This window comes from Pomacea canaliculata, linkage group LG12, assembly GCF_003073045.1.
Source record: "Pomacea canaliculata isolate SZHN2017 linkage group LG12, ASM307304v1, whole genome shotgun sequence".
In the NCBI taxonomy this organism is placed as follows: Eukaryota; Metazoa; Mollusca; class Gastropoda; order Architaenioglossa; family Ampullariidae; genus Pomacea; species Pomacea canaliculata.
The window spans coordinates 15980096-15995493 of NC_037601.1; the positions used below are offsets into that span (position 1 = coordinate 15980096).

The following is a 15398-nucleotide window of genomic DNA, read 5'->3' on the forward strand; positions in this document are numbered from 1 at the left end:
ATTGTCTGCCCTAATGAACAGTCAGATATAAAGTTAATAGTCTTTTTTTCTTTTACTTTTTGTAAGTTAACCAGTCTTTTTTTTGTTCTTTCTCTTCTTGCATGATCACATCTGCTTCATGATTCCTCCAGCTTCAGGATCTTCATCGGTGAGTTCAACTGACGAGTGCATGCAGCCTCGTGATTTAGCAGTTATCTTTACACCACAGCACTGCTACTGTTCTCTCTCTTTTTTTTATCTTTTGTTTATGATTGTAATGAAGTGTCCTGTGAAAGCAGCCCCCTTATCACCTATCAGCAAGTATCTGAAAATATCTAACGAACGTTTGTTTTCACCATGTTTAATAACATTGTTAATATACAGTCAAAACCTTTTAAGATAAATTTGACTGTGTGTATGTGTGATTTTGTTTTAAAAATCTGAGGAATTGTTTGCAATAAAAAGAATGGCTTTTAGGCAGGAGAAAGTGTTTTTTCACTCTTAAACTTGCTTTGATTTGGTATATTTGCTGTTTCATAGCATTCTTTTTATAAAGCCAATAAGCATAATAATAGATGCCAGACATGAGTAAATTGTAATATGGTAAGCTGCTGTTTAAAAAGGGACACAGCAGTTAGAACAAGAGCAATACCCTCATTGTAGAATTTAGACATGCTTGTGGCTGTTTGGATTAGGGAGGAGAGGCATGTGCTTATGCCTTGCATGAAAACATCACTTTCTCCCTCTCCCCCCTCCCTGTAATGAATTGCCCTGTTGACAGGTCTCACAGCTTAGTGGTGATTTGGTTGGTTGAGGGGTCCAGTGGTGTTGATTAATGATAAGCCCAGGCTGAAGAACTGGCACAGCTGTGCAGCAGGTATCACAGTGTGCTGTGTAATCCTTTGTGCTGGAACAAATGGTGACTGTTGATGAAAAGTTCACATACCAGTTCAGGCAGACAAACTTAAGCCCTTTCATTTGGACCCCTTGTAAAAAGGTTTTTAATAGTGGTGCTGTCCATCAGACTGACCGAAAGAAGGGAGGTATGGGAAGAATACACCTTGCTAAAAGTGGGAAATAGGATATATTTAAAGACCTCTGTTGAATTCAGTCTCAACCTTTGATCGTATCCTTGTCAACATTTTATTTTCATTTCGAACTTACGTCCAGCAGTAGCTGCCTCAGAAAGCTGTTTCATTCTTTACACTTGTTTACATTGTAAAAACATTGTCTCCTGTCATGCAACTTGTGGCGCAAAATCCCAATGTCCTTTAAAGTCGCACAAAAACAAGCAGGGCATGTGGTGCAACACTTGAGACTGACGAGGTTTGTGGAGGACAATATATGTGTGGTGGTGGTGGTGGTGGGGGGGGGGCGTTGTCAACTAATAGGTGAGAGGTAAAGGTTTTGTTTGTAGCAGATAACTGATAAAGTCACCAGCTCAACTATTGGTCAAGACCGGCGAGTAATAGCCGCATTGTTGGTCAGCACCGTAGCAGACATTGTGAGTTGAGTCTCCTCGCTCGCGGGATGAGGGAATGACTCATTGTAATCAAGGCCTTTGTTACTGATGCATGTCTCGGTAGAGCGGCACGCTTAGCACTCAGCGTGCAGGATTCGTTCTAAACCCACCCATAAATGTGAAAGAAAGAAAAAGCCACAGCTGAGCCCGCGTCCAACTGTTGTGGGATGAACATTGAGAAAAATCAGTGAGCTATTTAATTTTATTTCGATCGTGAACATGAGAGAGCAGAAGAAAAGCTTCACCCGCGGCTTTGTTCTGGAATGGCCAATGAGAGATAAACATTGAACAAATTTTCCAGTTTCCGCATTTTTTGGTGTATTAAGGAAGACGCTCGTACAGAAGTCCGGTTGGCACTCGAGTTTTGAAGTGGCCGATGCTGCAAGAGAAACTTATTGTACATAGTGCACGCTCCTGTGTTTCGTCACGCCCCTGACGAGCCGCTGACAGCTAGCCACATGTTGTGAGTTATGGGGGAGTGGAGGTGGTGGTGTGTGGGGGAAAGTACGGGGGGGTTACACGTCAGGAAGGAAGCGGGCACGGTGTGTCGGTGTACGTTCGCCGTGAGCCGACCAAGTGGGTTTGCTGCAGCCTCCATCTGATGCCGCTTGCTTGTCTGCTGCTGCTGCTGCCTTGAACCACACGTGCTGCGGGACTGTTTACCGGCCTCCATCTGAGTTTTGTGCAGTCTGGAACTCGCCCCGCACCGAAATTTCCGTATCCTGCAGCCATCTTGATGCCAGACTGAAGTACTCGGTCAACTTTTTTTTCCCCCATCGACCTTTGTAGGGCAGTTTTCTTGGCGTGGGATTACGGAGGCCTCTGATGGTGGTGGTGGTATGTTTTTCTTGAATAACTCCTTGGTTACTGGGCGAGTTCTGGCCAGGCTTGTGAGTTGGGAACTTCGGCATTGTTTGTGGAAGTTTTGACTGCTGCTGCTGCTGAGAAAGAAACTCGCCACGCGATAGCACAGCTGTGACCCGCGTGAAGTGGTTGCACGAAGCACGTCAGCCCCGGGAGCGCACGCGCTGGTCACAAACTTTCATTTTAAAAAGAAACTCGTGTTGGCTGCCTTCCCATCCTTTGACGTGCAGTCGTGCCCAGACTCCGCGCGTGCACTTCGGGGAGCGCCGCCGTCTGAGTGAGCGAGAAGGGTAGCGTAACCTACCACGTGCGCGGGGTGTGGTGAATGTGAAATCCACCCGGCGTCTTGTGCTACACAAGCATGTCGGAAACAGCCTCCACGCCACCCATACAGCCAGGTGGCAGAGGACCGGCCCCACCCCTCCCAGAAAAGCCCCCTTCCGTCGCGGAGAGAACGCGCTTACTTCGCTCCAGCTTCCGGAAGGACGAAGGCGAGAAGCCGAGGGTGCCAGACAACCGGGCCCACAGTAACGCCGTTAGTGGTGGTGGTGGAGGTGGTGGTAGTGGTGGTGGCAGTCTTGCCGGCGTGTCGCCGTCGCAGCCTGAGAAGCCGGTCGTGACCACGCCTCCGGGGTCTGTGAACGGATCAGAACGATCGCCATCCCCTGGGTCAGGGGCCACTGTACCGAAGGGCAGCGTCGCTGCTTCGCTTGGAGGAGACAAGGCTTCCATGGATGCTAACAAAGATCAGAACGGGAAAGGCGTTGTACGTATTGTATCATTACTGTGGTTAATACATTAATAATCGCATGGTGGTAACCAAACTCTATCTGCTCTCTCCTCCTGTTTTTTTTTTTTGTTGCCTGTGTGTGTGTGAGAGAGAGATCGCCAGATGACCTTGTCAGCTTTCCTCTTCTCCCTTTCCTGTTGATGATCCGTCATTCCCAGCATGTCACACACAGTTTTTCAGTGTCACGTAGCTGGTACACCACATGTCCTGCTGGCAACACTTGTTTCAAAGTCCATCATGGCCAGGCCGCACTCAGTTACCTGTACCCCTCGGCCCTGGTACTGCTACCCCCATCCCCTGAATCTGACAGCAAATAACAGTTTAAGGGTTGGCTAATGCAATAGGTAACTTCCTGAATGGGTTTTGATTAAAATACTAAACTGAGGCATTGCAGTCATTATTGATACAAGAACTATTTTGAAAAAGTAGAATCTAACAGACTGATGCTGCAGACATTGTGGATGAGAGATGTGCTTAAAGCTTACAGGTTTACAGTTTAAATTGGTAGGTGTCAAAATCAGTTTAGAGCAGAGATGGGAGAAATGTCCATCCCACATGCCATGTATGGCCCACAAAGTCATTTGATGTGGCCTGCCATGCAGCAAAACTACAGCTTGACCAGCAGGCTAATTTTATATATTTTTTGATAATCTTTTGTGGCCCGTGACAATCTTGTGAATATCTAAATTGTATTTGAAAGAGAAAAGGTTCCCAGCCCTGATTGAGAGCATGAGATTTCGGTGTTAGTGTCACAGGCTGCATTGGAATTGTTTAGCTCTATAAAGTTTCCTGCTTGCAGACTGGAAAGCATTCTGGAATTACCTCAGTATTTTCCTGTGAAGCAGTACCTAGGAGTTTATCTGAATGTTGATTTCTTGGTAGTTATCTTGTGATTTTCCATAATTTTTACCAACACCAGGGTACTTGTCAAGGTGAAGGCTATTACAAAAGACAATGTTTGGTCTAAGTATTGCAATGTTCACCAGTTTGTACTTCCATAGAGGAGAGAAAAATTATTTTTCTCATGGTAGAATGCACTGTCATTTGCCCTGTCCAGCCTTGTGTGCTGGCACACCATTCAGGGTCTCACAAATTACCATAGAGAATGGGTGCAGGCAGTGTGTCAGTTGCTGAGGTGTTAGGGAACCACTCAGAAGGCAGCGGCACAGCCTCAGGGTCACTATGTCTCAGCCTGAGAGATGCCTGAGTGTGCACTGAAGTGGGGAGACTGTCTTCTCATAAGGAACCAAATAAGAACTTTTTCAGTCATTGCAGTTGAGGGAAAGCAACAAACCATTCTTCATCCTTTTTTTTTTCTTCGTTCCTTCTCTATTTCCAGTGATATCCGTCTACATTCCTGCACATTTCAGACTTTTAGTACTTTTGGGAAAATTTGACTAAACATCCTTCACGATGAGATTGTATTAATAAATGCACTTAAACATGACAATGTGTTCTATATCTGGTGTTGAGTCATTAGGTGGTCTGAAGGTCAAGATCTGCAATAAGAAAAAATCCTTATCAGTTCTAGAAACTTTATTCAGTTATGTTTTCAGAAAGTGAAATCTGAAGTGAGGTGAATTGTTAGTAATTTTTGATTTATTATAAGAAATATATTATTAAAATAAAGTTAGAGAAATAAACATACACAGTGTTAACAATAACTCAATGGTCAGTGGGAATACACATTAGAGAACAATAGTTAATTGAGAAACACCATAGAGGGAAATAAGCTTGTGTTCATTTCCTGCTGCAAATATAACTTTAAAGGTTTTTGTGTTCCTTATCTCTTCAGTAAATGGAGATTTTGTAATTGTTCAAAATTATTTATATTAGGGTATTCTCGTCAAAGAATCCAACTGAAAGTGACATCAAATAGTGTAATTGTAATACTAGATCACATCATAATAATAAAACTAACAGTCTCACAGACATGCTCTTGTGGAATGCATTAAAAATAATATTAGAATAATTTTGTATTATCCTCTGTGGTAGACATGAGTATATTGACTGTCTCATTCGTTGTAATTTCTGCATGCCTGGAGAAATCACGTTGTGTGCTTATATTTATTACCTGGAGCACCAGACTTAAACTGTAACTGCTCCACCAGACATGATTTCATAGCCTTTCACAAAGTTGTGTACAGTGGCCATCTTGCTGTCATTGTTCAGATCATGATTTTGTCCTATAGAACAGTTATGTGCTTACACCTGACAGCATTTACTCTTTGTATGAAAAGTGCAGTTCCTACACCAGGATGCAATACAAGGTAAATTTAATAATCCACTAGGGCAGGTATTATTTATATGCTAACAATATACAGATAAGCACATAATTTACATGTTGAAATAATTTCTCTCACACACAATATATATAGACATACTCCCTGCAACCATAAGATACAGTTAGTGACCTTAGGCTACCCCAGACTAACACAAAATCATGGCCAGTAGAATTAGGCGAATGGCATGTGAAATGAATGAGTTGCAGTGATGATTTATTTTTCATATTGGCATGGTATACCTGTGGCCAGACCACAAGAGTGAGAACACTCACAATGCCAAAACATGATCAGGAATAGGGAGGATACTCGATGCCTTCCTAAGGATTTGCTGATTACTTAAGACTGCTAAGCCTGGTTCCAGTAATCTTGGAACATATATTAACAAGATAAGTGTTCCTGTCCCTCTTTCCTAGGGAGAGATGGAACCACAAGATGAAAGAAAAAGTGATGATTCTTTCAATGAAATGTAAATGTTCTCTCAGAGAGAGAGGTCAACCTGATTTTTAAAGTTTGCATTCAGGTAACAGTAGCATACTTGTCTTACTTCCTGTACTTCACTTCATTGTCTATTGTCTCTCCACACCCCCTTCCCACTTTCACCCCTCAGCAACAAAGAGAGGGAGGAGGGAAACAGAGCAAGGGATGTAGGGATGGGAGGAGGGTAACTGATTTCAGAATAGAATTTCTGCATGAAACATAAATTTACATGATTGTTCACTTTATTTTGCTAACTCAGATCATAATAGCTTACAAAGATTATCATCATTGCTTTGGACATCTTTGCTTGGAAGAAAATCATTTAGGACAGATAACATAAATAGTAACTGTCAAAATGGTGATGCAGTTCATCAAATTTCCTGTGTGTTTGGAAAACTTGTTTGAAACCAGTTAGGTCATTCTTCACCTGTATTCTTCAAGACAAAAATTTGTTCAGCCAGGTATGTGCCTGCATGCCCATGTATTTGTTATTACTATCTGAAATTTTCAAGTCTTTTCACCTGCTAATGCATTAGAAATCAAAACCATTACAAAACTGATCTGTTCTCATAATAAATTGTGCATCGGTAGTTGATAATTTTATCCTGCTTCTTAAAGGGTTTTATAGTGTTGTGGAGGGCACTACTGACACAAGAAAAATAAAAGAAAAAGCTTGCCATCTTATGTATACAGGTGTATATTCATTGTAGGGCTTGCTTATAAACTACCAACCGGGGTAAAATATGTCTGAAGCATGTTAAAATTTGTACTTCTGAAACTCTTTAGGAGCACTACAGTTAAGCCAAGGTCTTTGGAAGACATTGGCATTCAAAAGCCATGGCAACTTTTAGCAATTTAAAAAGCGGTATACCAGTACACATAACAAAGCTTAAAACATGGCAACTTTCCAACAGTCAAGATGTTTTGAAAGCCTGTGCTGGCACAGGTGAATCAGTGTAGTGCAGCACAGGCAAGCCATTCACGCCAGGTATAAGTGGTATCTTGTGGGTGTGATAGATGAGAAGTCTGCCAGAGAAGCAGCTTGCATGCTGTAGACAGAAAGTTATTTTCAGAGACCTTTTTCCTGATGCTGAAATGTAAACATTTTATGGATTTTCCTAGAAAAAGAGGGAGTTCCTATTTCCTGCCATGCCCATGGGGTGATTTAAAAAAAAATGTATGAATGAATGGTCTGAAAGCATCTCACACTGGTAGTAACTAGAAAGGGAAGGGTTTTGTATGTGCCAAGTAAATTAATCAGGAAAGGTCATCGTCTTTTTTTAACCTTTATTTCGGAGATGCTACCCACATCAGTAAGGCATGCTTCTTGTCTTTGTTTTAGACTGGATGAATGTTAAATAATGCATCTACCCTCCTCATTGTTCCCTCCCCCACCCCCCCAAAAAAAAGATTTTATCTGCATACAGTTGTATAAACAGAGTTCTGGAAAGTCCATGCTTCTTTCGTTGTGTATCTATGTGATTTTATCATTTTTGTTGAACAAAATCTTGTCTATTGTTCTCTCTCTCAGTCACACATTTTTTAATCAATGCATAGTCATGAATGCTTGTTCTTAATATGAGATATTGCAGCTGCTTCAGATTTGTCATAATCTTTAGGCTACTTCCTGTTTTAAACTTTCAATTCCATGCTAATATTTGTGCTTTATCAGTGATATTTTAAAGTTCATATCTGCCATGGTATTACATTTTGCGACAGTTTGCCATATTAGGTATCTGTTATGGTTTTTTTTTTTTAAGATGTGGAAGTAATTTGATGACAGTAATATTGGTAAGCTTTTGTATGATAGTATCATGTTCTTATGGAAGAACACTCTCCACATGTTACAATTCACTTGACAGACAAATCATAAAAGTAGATGATGAAATAATAGAATTTTTTTTTTTTTTTACTTTAACATCTGAGAAGTAAATTTAAAAATTAAACAGCAGAAACTACATAATAAAGTTTTAAAAAACAGGAATCATTCTCATTATATTCTTATTTTATTGTGGGATCATGCTCCATAATTGTGGTGTGGGCATATTTAAGTCTTTTAGTTGGTCTCAGCCTATTGCAGTTGCAAATCAAGTCCCGTAATAAATGTTGTCTTCACAACTTACAGTTTGCAGGATTGTCTCCCTTGCGTTTCATGGCGCATTTTCAGCGGTAACGAATTTCCAAGCCTTATCTTTGTAGGGAGAAGAGTGATGATGTCTTCGTGCATGCATCACTTACACTGATATTTTCAGGAAATACATATTTTGTGTCAAGAAAGAGGAAATGACTGTGGAATGGGGTTGTTGGTAGAACTTGACTCATGTAAGGAGAGGAGTTGTCTCTGAGAGAATGGTTGCACATTGGAGTTTATTCCAGCTTTTCATCACGAGCACAAAGTTTTACTCTGAAAGAGCGTTTAAATGTGTTTCATGATTTCTAAAAAAAAAAAAAATGAGATACAGTATACTTTTATGGAGTATAAATACTGGTCATTTTTGTATTATTCACACAATCTGGTGTATTCAAAGTTGTGGGTTGATCAAAAATGGAATTGGAAGCATAATATAGTTATTTAATCTTTGGGAGGGTTAGTTTACATGAGCAAACATAAATATGAACTTGAGCTTAAGTTTGCTTATTTAGCTTTAAGACTGCTACACCCAAAGCATAACCCTTGGCAGAGTTGGACAACTGATTCATTTTCAGACTTTATCCACTGAAAAGTGTTAAAAAATATCAGGGAGCGGACTGTGTTGAAATGTTGTTAAGAAGAATTTTTTTAGGAGATTGTGTATATTTTGAGACAGGTGGAATCTATGACTTGTAAAACCATAGAGTTGTATGCCAGATTTTGATGGCTTAAGTAAGGTGGGCAAGCTGTAGTGTTGGGAGGATAGCTGGTAATTGTCTGAGAACATGAGAACACTTTTAATAAAAGTGTGTGGGAAAATGCATTGATGGAAAAAGGAACTGACAGCTTGTGTGCATATTCAAGTAATCCTGATTGTTGGTCTGGCCAGTGTAATTTGATATTCCATAGCTACTTGTAGGTAGATAGCAGTAGACAGGAGAAGATTTACGCAGCAATTATGGCAGATAATACTATAAATAAAGTGTGGTTTTGGGCCATTCAGTTTGCAGGATATGTGTCATCCACGAATGGTGAATCACATTATGTGTGCACTTTAAGCACACACAAATCCTGATTACTCAAATACTTGCTACATTTAACTCGGAGCTTTTCTTTAGCATTCTAGGTTATTCAGGTTTCCCCTGTTACAAGTGGGGACTTACTCTGTTGACACCCTTTGACAATGCTAAATGAACCTTACTTCTCAGTTGTCAAGGGGACAGAATTAAGTGTGTTTCCTCTAGTTATTAAGTATTAATCGTTTGCTGACAGGAATATTTCTCAGCATCACTTCTTCCTAGTTTTGTGCTCTGTGGGTAAGTACTTTTGAATGAGGAAAGTGTTATGGTTGCCCACAGCCAGTAAATGATTGGAGGAGAATTAAATTCTTGGTCTGGGCATCTGAGTAGTGGTATGTAGGCTTGACTTGTATAAGTCGTCCCATCATTTCTGACCAGTAGTTAAATTTCGTGTAGGTGTATACGTGTATTTGTGCATAGAAGCGGATGTGCAGAGGATGGTGTGAATATTTCTCGATGGACATTCTAGACAGGAAGCAGCACAAGCATGTTTTGGGTGGTAATTACTATAACTAATACAACTTTTCACTGCCCTCACTTTTAGTAATGGTGAAATGGAGTAGACATAGGATATTGTGAGCACTCAGACCTGCCTTGAAAAGCCTTCAAGACGAATGAACTGATCTCTAAAGGGAGAATTTAAAAAAATTATTATTCAAAAGTTAATAGGTTCACAAATATTGTTCACAAATATTTAATAACTCCTGGACTTGTTAAACATTACAGTTGATCTAGTTTTCTGCTAAAGTAGCATCGAGCTAAAGCAGACGTCTTGCGTTCATTCAGTGCTCCTTGTGATTTTGACGGGATAAATTGCTCAAGACGCTATGGACCGGCGGGCCCCACAGACACAGGGCTCCAACTTGGACAATAAGGTATGCGTAAATTTTGTCTGTAGATGAAAAAGTCTTAGTTGAAAATATATTTTTTTAAATTCGACTCGTTATCTTTTGATCAATCAGATCAAGTGTACATTTGGTGGCTCTGACCCAAAAATGTTTACTAAGTGCTTCACAGAGGAATGAACTGGAGAATAGAAACAGATGCATACATACTGAGGTATGCAGAGGACTGATTAGAGCTTAGCCTCAGACATTTACAGACAACAAGTATCTTTGTTGTTTGACGTATCATGTCTTGGTATGATTACTAAGTCTAACACAGGCTGATCCTACAAGGAAGGAATGCCCTCATCTGTGTGTTTAATAGTTACAGAAAGCAGTCCTTTGTCTGTCCACACCCTAAAAACCAGTGGAGAAGTAGACATGTTTGTTTGTACAGGTCACTGAATTTCTGACACACAAAGATAGATGGGAGTGTTTGGTAGAAGGCTGATGTGCACACAGAAATATATTAAAGGGATACTAAGACTAAAGGACTGTGAAGTAAAAATGAGGGTATGAGGAAAAATTGATCTCATGATTCTAAATATGCACTTCTTGTAAAACATGTGTCCAGAACAGACAACAAACTATATGTGAAAGGTAGAGTTATGTATAAAAGTGGTTTATTTGTAATTATGTATAGAAGTGGTATATTTGTACAAAAATTTGGATAGTAAAACTGATGCAAATATTTGGATAGTTTATGATACCAGTTTTTGTAATACTGTTAAGTTCTTTTTCTTTTTTTAGTTTCATGTGATTATTTTTTTATTTTTATTTGGTAAGGTAGTATGCAAATGAGTTTCTGGGTTTGTGACAGTGCAAAGTTATGAGAAGGGCAATTATTCACCCCTTATTAGTGAGTGGAACGTGTTAAAGTCCTTGCTTTACGATTAGCATGCATTACAGCATCATCATCTTTATCTTGCTTCTGCTGTAAAAAAAAAAAAAGACATGGCAACTGCATAACTTACAGGTGATTCATAATTTAGCCAGGGATGGTTTTACTTGCTTTACATTAGATAGACCATAAAACTCCAGGAGAGATGTTGATGATTACTGGGGTTTCCCACCCATAAATGCAAGTATTTTTAGACCTTCTGTTAACATTGAGTTTTCAAAGCATCAGTTAAAATTATTTGATACCTACTTCCCCTCCCTTCCCCTCATTGAAAAGTTATGAACATCTTAACAACCGGTAGCAAAACAAACATGTACAGCAATATATCTTTGTTCATATTATCACGACCTTTACCCCTGGTCATGTTTTTATGCTACTAAAAGTATTGCACTGATGTTTGACAACAAGTTAGTGAAGAAATATCCTCATTCTGGTCTTGTTTGTTGCAAAATGTTTTGAGTGGTGAGATCTAAAATTGTTTTTACTCCTGTTGAATCATTTACATTGGCCTCAAGTACATTTTATTTTGACATAATTTGGAGTTCAGTTGTGTAGTTTATGCATGTTTTATGCACTGAAACTGGCTACCATTAAAAGAAAAAAATAATTGCCCAAACTTCAAGTTTAAATTTTGTGTACACTGATCAGTAATATACTTGATCTGCTCGTTTATTTGTCTCTTATTCCAGCCAGGAATATCAATGCTTCCCTGTTCTTTCACACCATTTTTAGTATTTAAAAAACAACACAAAACAGAATACAAACCCATGGGACCGTTGAAGATTTTGTAAGCTTAAGAAGGAAGTATGGTATTAACATCCTATAAAAATAGGAACAAGATAGGACTTACAGTGAAGTGCTCATTAGCGATAGTTTGGAAACGGGGGGGATGCTTGTCAGTGGGGTGAGTCTATTTTCTTGCTCCAACAGCGTTGACAAAATTTCTACATGAAATGGTTCTTTTAAATGGCTAAATGAGAAGATTTTTTTTTTGTTTTACATTTTTTTTCAAGTGTTATCTTGAAGATTTATTACAGATTAGAGTGATGAGTTCTTTCTCCTGGGCTTGAAATTTGAGATTTCTTGCAGTTTTAGTTTTTAATTTCCATAAAAATTCCCATTAGAGGAAAAAAAAAGTGCTAACCATGACAATGAAACGCAGTTTTCAGACTTGTTCCTTTGATAAGGCTTGTTACTTTGGACAGGCATGTCACAAGGGAGCTAATATGCAGCAACAGAGTTAAGTTCTCATCGGCCTTGGTATTGGTGTTCAGTCAGGTATTTCCATAAGCTTTCGAAACTCAGAACTGTTGAATTGTGGGTAAGCACAGAATAAAAAATGAAGACAAAGTTTTTGTCTGCAATCCCTGACCACTAACAGCCTGAGGATCCCAGCAGTAGTGACAAGGGCCTCACAGGAACTGTTAATGTCTCAGGGATAAGATATGTTGGCAGCCTTAGTATGTCAGCTGAGCGTGGTTAGTGGTCTGAGGAGAATGCTGCTAATCACCAACATGCCCAGCTGGGAAAAGCAGTGGGCCCTGTAGACATATATCTTGGGAGTGAATGCCTAGTTCATCTGATGGAATGCCACCCTAACTGACAGTGTCACAGTCAGGAACAGGTTTTCGTCTATCATCAGGTTGCTTTCACTGTGTCTCTTTTTCCCAGGGCTTTTCTGAAAGGGTTCAACTGGAAGAAAAGTCTCTGTGCAAGTCCACTCTTGTATTTACACTTTTGCTATTATCTTTATTTGCCTAAAAGGAAGGTTGCAAGTATAAATAACCTCATATTTATATTACTGTAATAGTGGCAGGTGATCAGTTTTGTGCATGTAAGAGAGTGAACAGTTCCTTTTTTTTTGTTTTTGCCTCACTGTTAATGGACATGAGACATCTATTGCAAGAGCATTGGACATTTTTCAGATGATCTGTTGTTATGCATGAGATGAGCATTTTTATGGAATTGCTGGCAAAAAGAGATATCCAAACATGGATCTGCAAATTTACCTATGACATTGTGCTTGATTATCATGGTTAAATCAGATTGTTTAGTTTTTGTGAAAGGGTGCTTTAGAACAAATTAAATTAAACCCTCAGTATATCAGAATTTCACAGGACCATCTGAAGATAATAGTGTACATTTAAAAGTTGTTTTATGGAAGGACACTAAAATATACTCATAGGTGAGAGTGTAGCTTATCACCTCAAGGGACTGGGCCATGACTTCTCACCTGACAAGCTTCAGACCACTCAATGTTCAGCCTGTTTGCTAAAACCTTTATAAAGATATCTATTGACAACTGAAACAACTGTTTGCAGCCTAATGTGTTGACTTAGGTCTAGGGCAACACACAGAGCTGTTAGTGCCTACAGGACACTGTCATTAGCGGACAAACCTTGACCTTAAAGATGTGATTCTAGCAGGTATTATTCCGGGCTTCATTTGTGACTTTTGTCATTGACCTTCTGGAGGATCAACAGAGAGGGCATAAGATCTTTTACATCAAAAATGTCCCGCAAAGCTCAGTCATGGGACAAGGTTGTTAATTCAATTAAAATTCAATGTCCAATGAGTTGACCGCTTGGAGCCTGAACATTTTTTTAATGAGCTTAGGCTATCAGTTTCTTCTTTCTTGTTCCCCCTTTATCCCCCTCTGTTGGTCCCCCCCTCTCTTCTTCAATCCCTTCCTATTTTCTCTCATTCCCTAAACCTACCCCTTTTTTTCTTTCCTCTTCCAGCTCTTCCTCTCTTCCCTCCACTTACCCCTCCTCTTGCCCCCACTCTCTGCCTTAGCCATCATCATGTTTGGTAGAGGGGTGTATAGGTAAGAAGGGGGCTTGGATAAAGAACTGCCTTCTCAATAAAATTGCAACTCTATCTCAAAACCTCGGAACTTTCGTCCACAAAGTGATAAACTTTTCTATTGTGTCACGTGGTTGTGAATAATTGCCCCTCCTTTATTTTTTTTTTTCTTTTTCTTTTTGCTGCTTTGTCAGTTGTATGGCTTCGACTTTTGTGCTGCTGCTCGTTCTCGATTACAAGCTAGGGGGAAAAAGTTCAGAGACGGAATATTTAGTGTAGGTGAGAAGATAGAGAGAGGAACAAAAGAGTTTCTACCTTGTCCGCACTTTTCTTCAGAAGATCCATCGTCTTCTCGTACGACGACGAAGCCAGAAACAGTGGACATCGTAAAACCCTCGTCAGGTACCAGCTTTCTTGTCACGGTCGACTCACGGACCTACACTTACGGGTCTCTGGCTCATGAGTCTAGTCAAGTCTTTCGCGTGGCGTGGTCGTCATAGCAACGCCAAAGAACCTCTTTGGCCAAGCGCGTGCAAGCGTGCTGGTGGGCGTGTTTTCATCTCGTCATCGAGGCGCTGATTTTGCGATTTGCACCGCGTCCTTATCACCGGGGAGTTTCAGTTCGGTAGCGGTGTCGATGACGACTCGGCTCCCCCTCTCCTCCTGCCTCCTCCCCAACTGAGGCTGGCGCTGCTTGCTTGGCTGCTGCTGCTGCTGCTGCTTGCTGTTGTGTCCATGATGCTGTTTGGGACTGCCGGCAGACGCTGGGTTGCCAGTGTGAGGTGTTGCTGAAGTTGGGATAGTTCTTTCGTGGGGCTCCCGGCGCAAAGATGGATTCGCCAATCTTGGAGCAGCAGAACCATGTCGAGGATTTCGGGGATGTAAGATTCTGTGATTCTCTCTTATATATATATGTACGAAATGTATAGTGCTCGCGATCTTGCCGGATTTACTTGAACCAACATCCCTGTTGTGTGTTTGTTCGAGCGTTCGTCGATACATTGGTAGTTGGCTGTGACTTCAACATTCGACTTTCATTCGCTTGTCTAACGATTGCTGTCAGTTGTTCGTTTAGTTTGCCGACCTGTCTGACAGTAGTTTCTCCGTAATTGATTCTCTTTACGTACCTTTCCCCTCCTTCATGCAATCAATCAAACCTGTATTAGCTGCCATTCTAAATTATAGGATGGGAATCGTGACGTCACACCCAAGAGAAAGGTGTAAAGGATGAAAGTGGAGGATGGGAACAACATGTACAGCAGGTCTGAGCTCTGGGTTATTTTAACACCGCAGTCGGGGGTTGGGTGGGTGGGTGAGAATGGGTGCTGCTGAGTCTTTGTATTCTGCTAGTAAGGCGCTTTGCCAGGTGAGCAGACGCGATGATATCTTGTTGGAAGAGGCAAGCCTGGCGGGGCGGGCGTGTGCTGTTAATATAATACATGGATGTAGAGCGATGTAATAATAAACTTGGGGCCGCAGGAGCAGGATGGGGTATTGGTGATCAGTGGGAACTGAAACAGATTTCTTGTGAGAAGGCAAACGAGAATGGATGTGTGTGTGGAGGAGGTGGTTGTGGAGGGTCAGTCTTCGGCACTTATGTAGCGCGAGCTTTGGAGAATTTTTCACTTTTTGCGGTTTGGCCTTGCGTCGAAACCGAGTTTTGAGGGACGAAGCCGCGCCC

General features: G+C 40.7%; 1 protein-coding gene across 13 annotated transcripts in view; it reads left to right on the forward strand.

The window, feature by feature from the left end:
• The window catches only part of LOC112576454 (septin-7-like), a 41468-nt gene that overhangs the window by 3869 nt on the left and 22201 nt on the right, over positions 1-15398 (forward strand). For 2 of the 13 annotated variants that reach the window (XM_025258873.1, XM_025258872.1), the window contains exon 1: positions 2214-3131. The exons of 2 other annotated variants lie outside the window; for them this stretch is intronic. In XM_025258873.1, coding sequence (XP_025114658.1) covers positions 2727-3131 — 405 coding nt within the window. In that variant the 5' untranslated portion in view covers positions 2214-2726. Of the gene's footprint in view, positions 1-131; positions 149-2028; positions 3132-9169; positions 9365-9440; positions 9460-9583; positions 9627-9913; positions 10003-14439; positions 14599-15398 lie in introns of those variants that run through there. 9 more of the 13 variants (XM_025258875.1, XM_025258878.1, XM_025258876.1 and 6 more) reach the window with 9 other exon arrangements.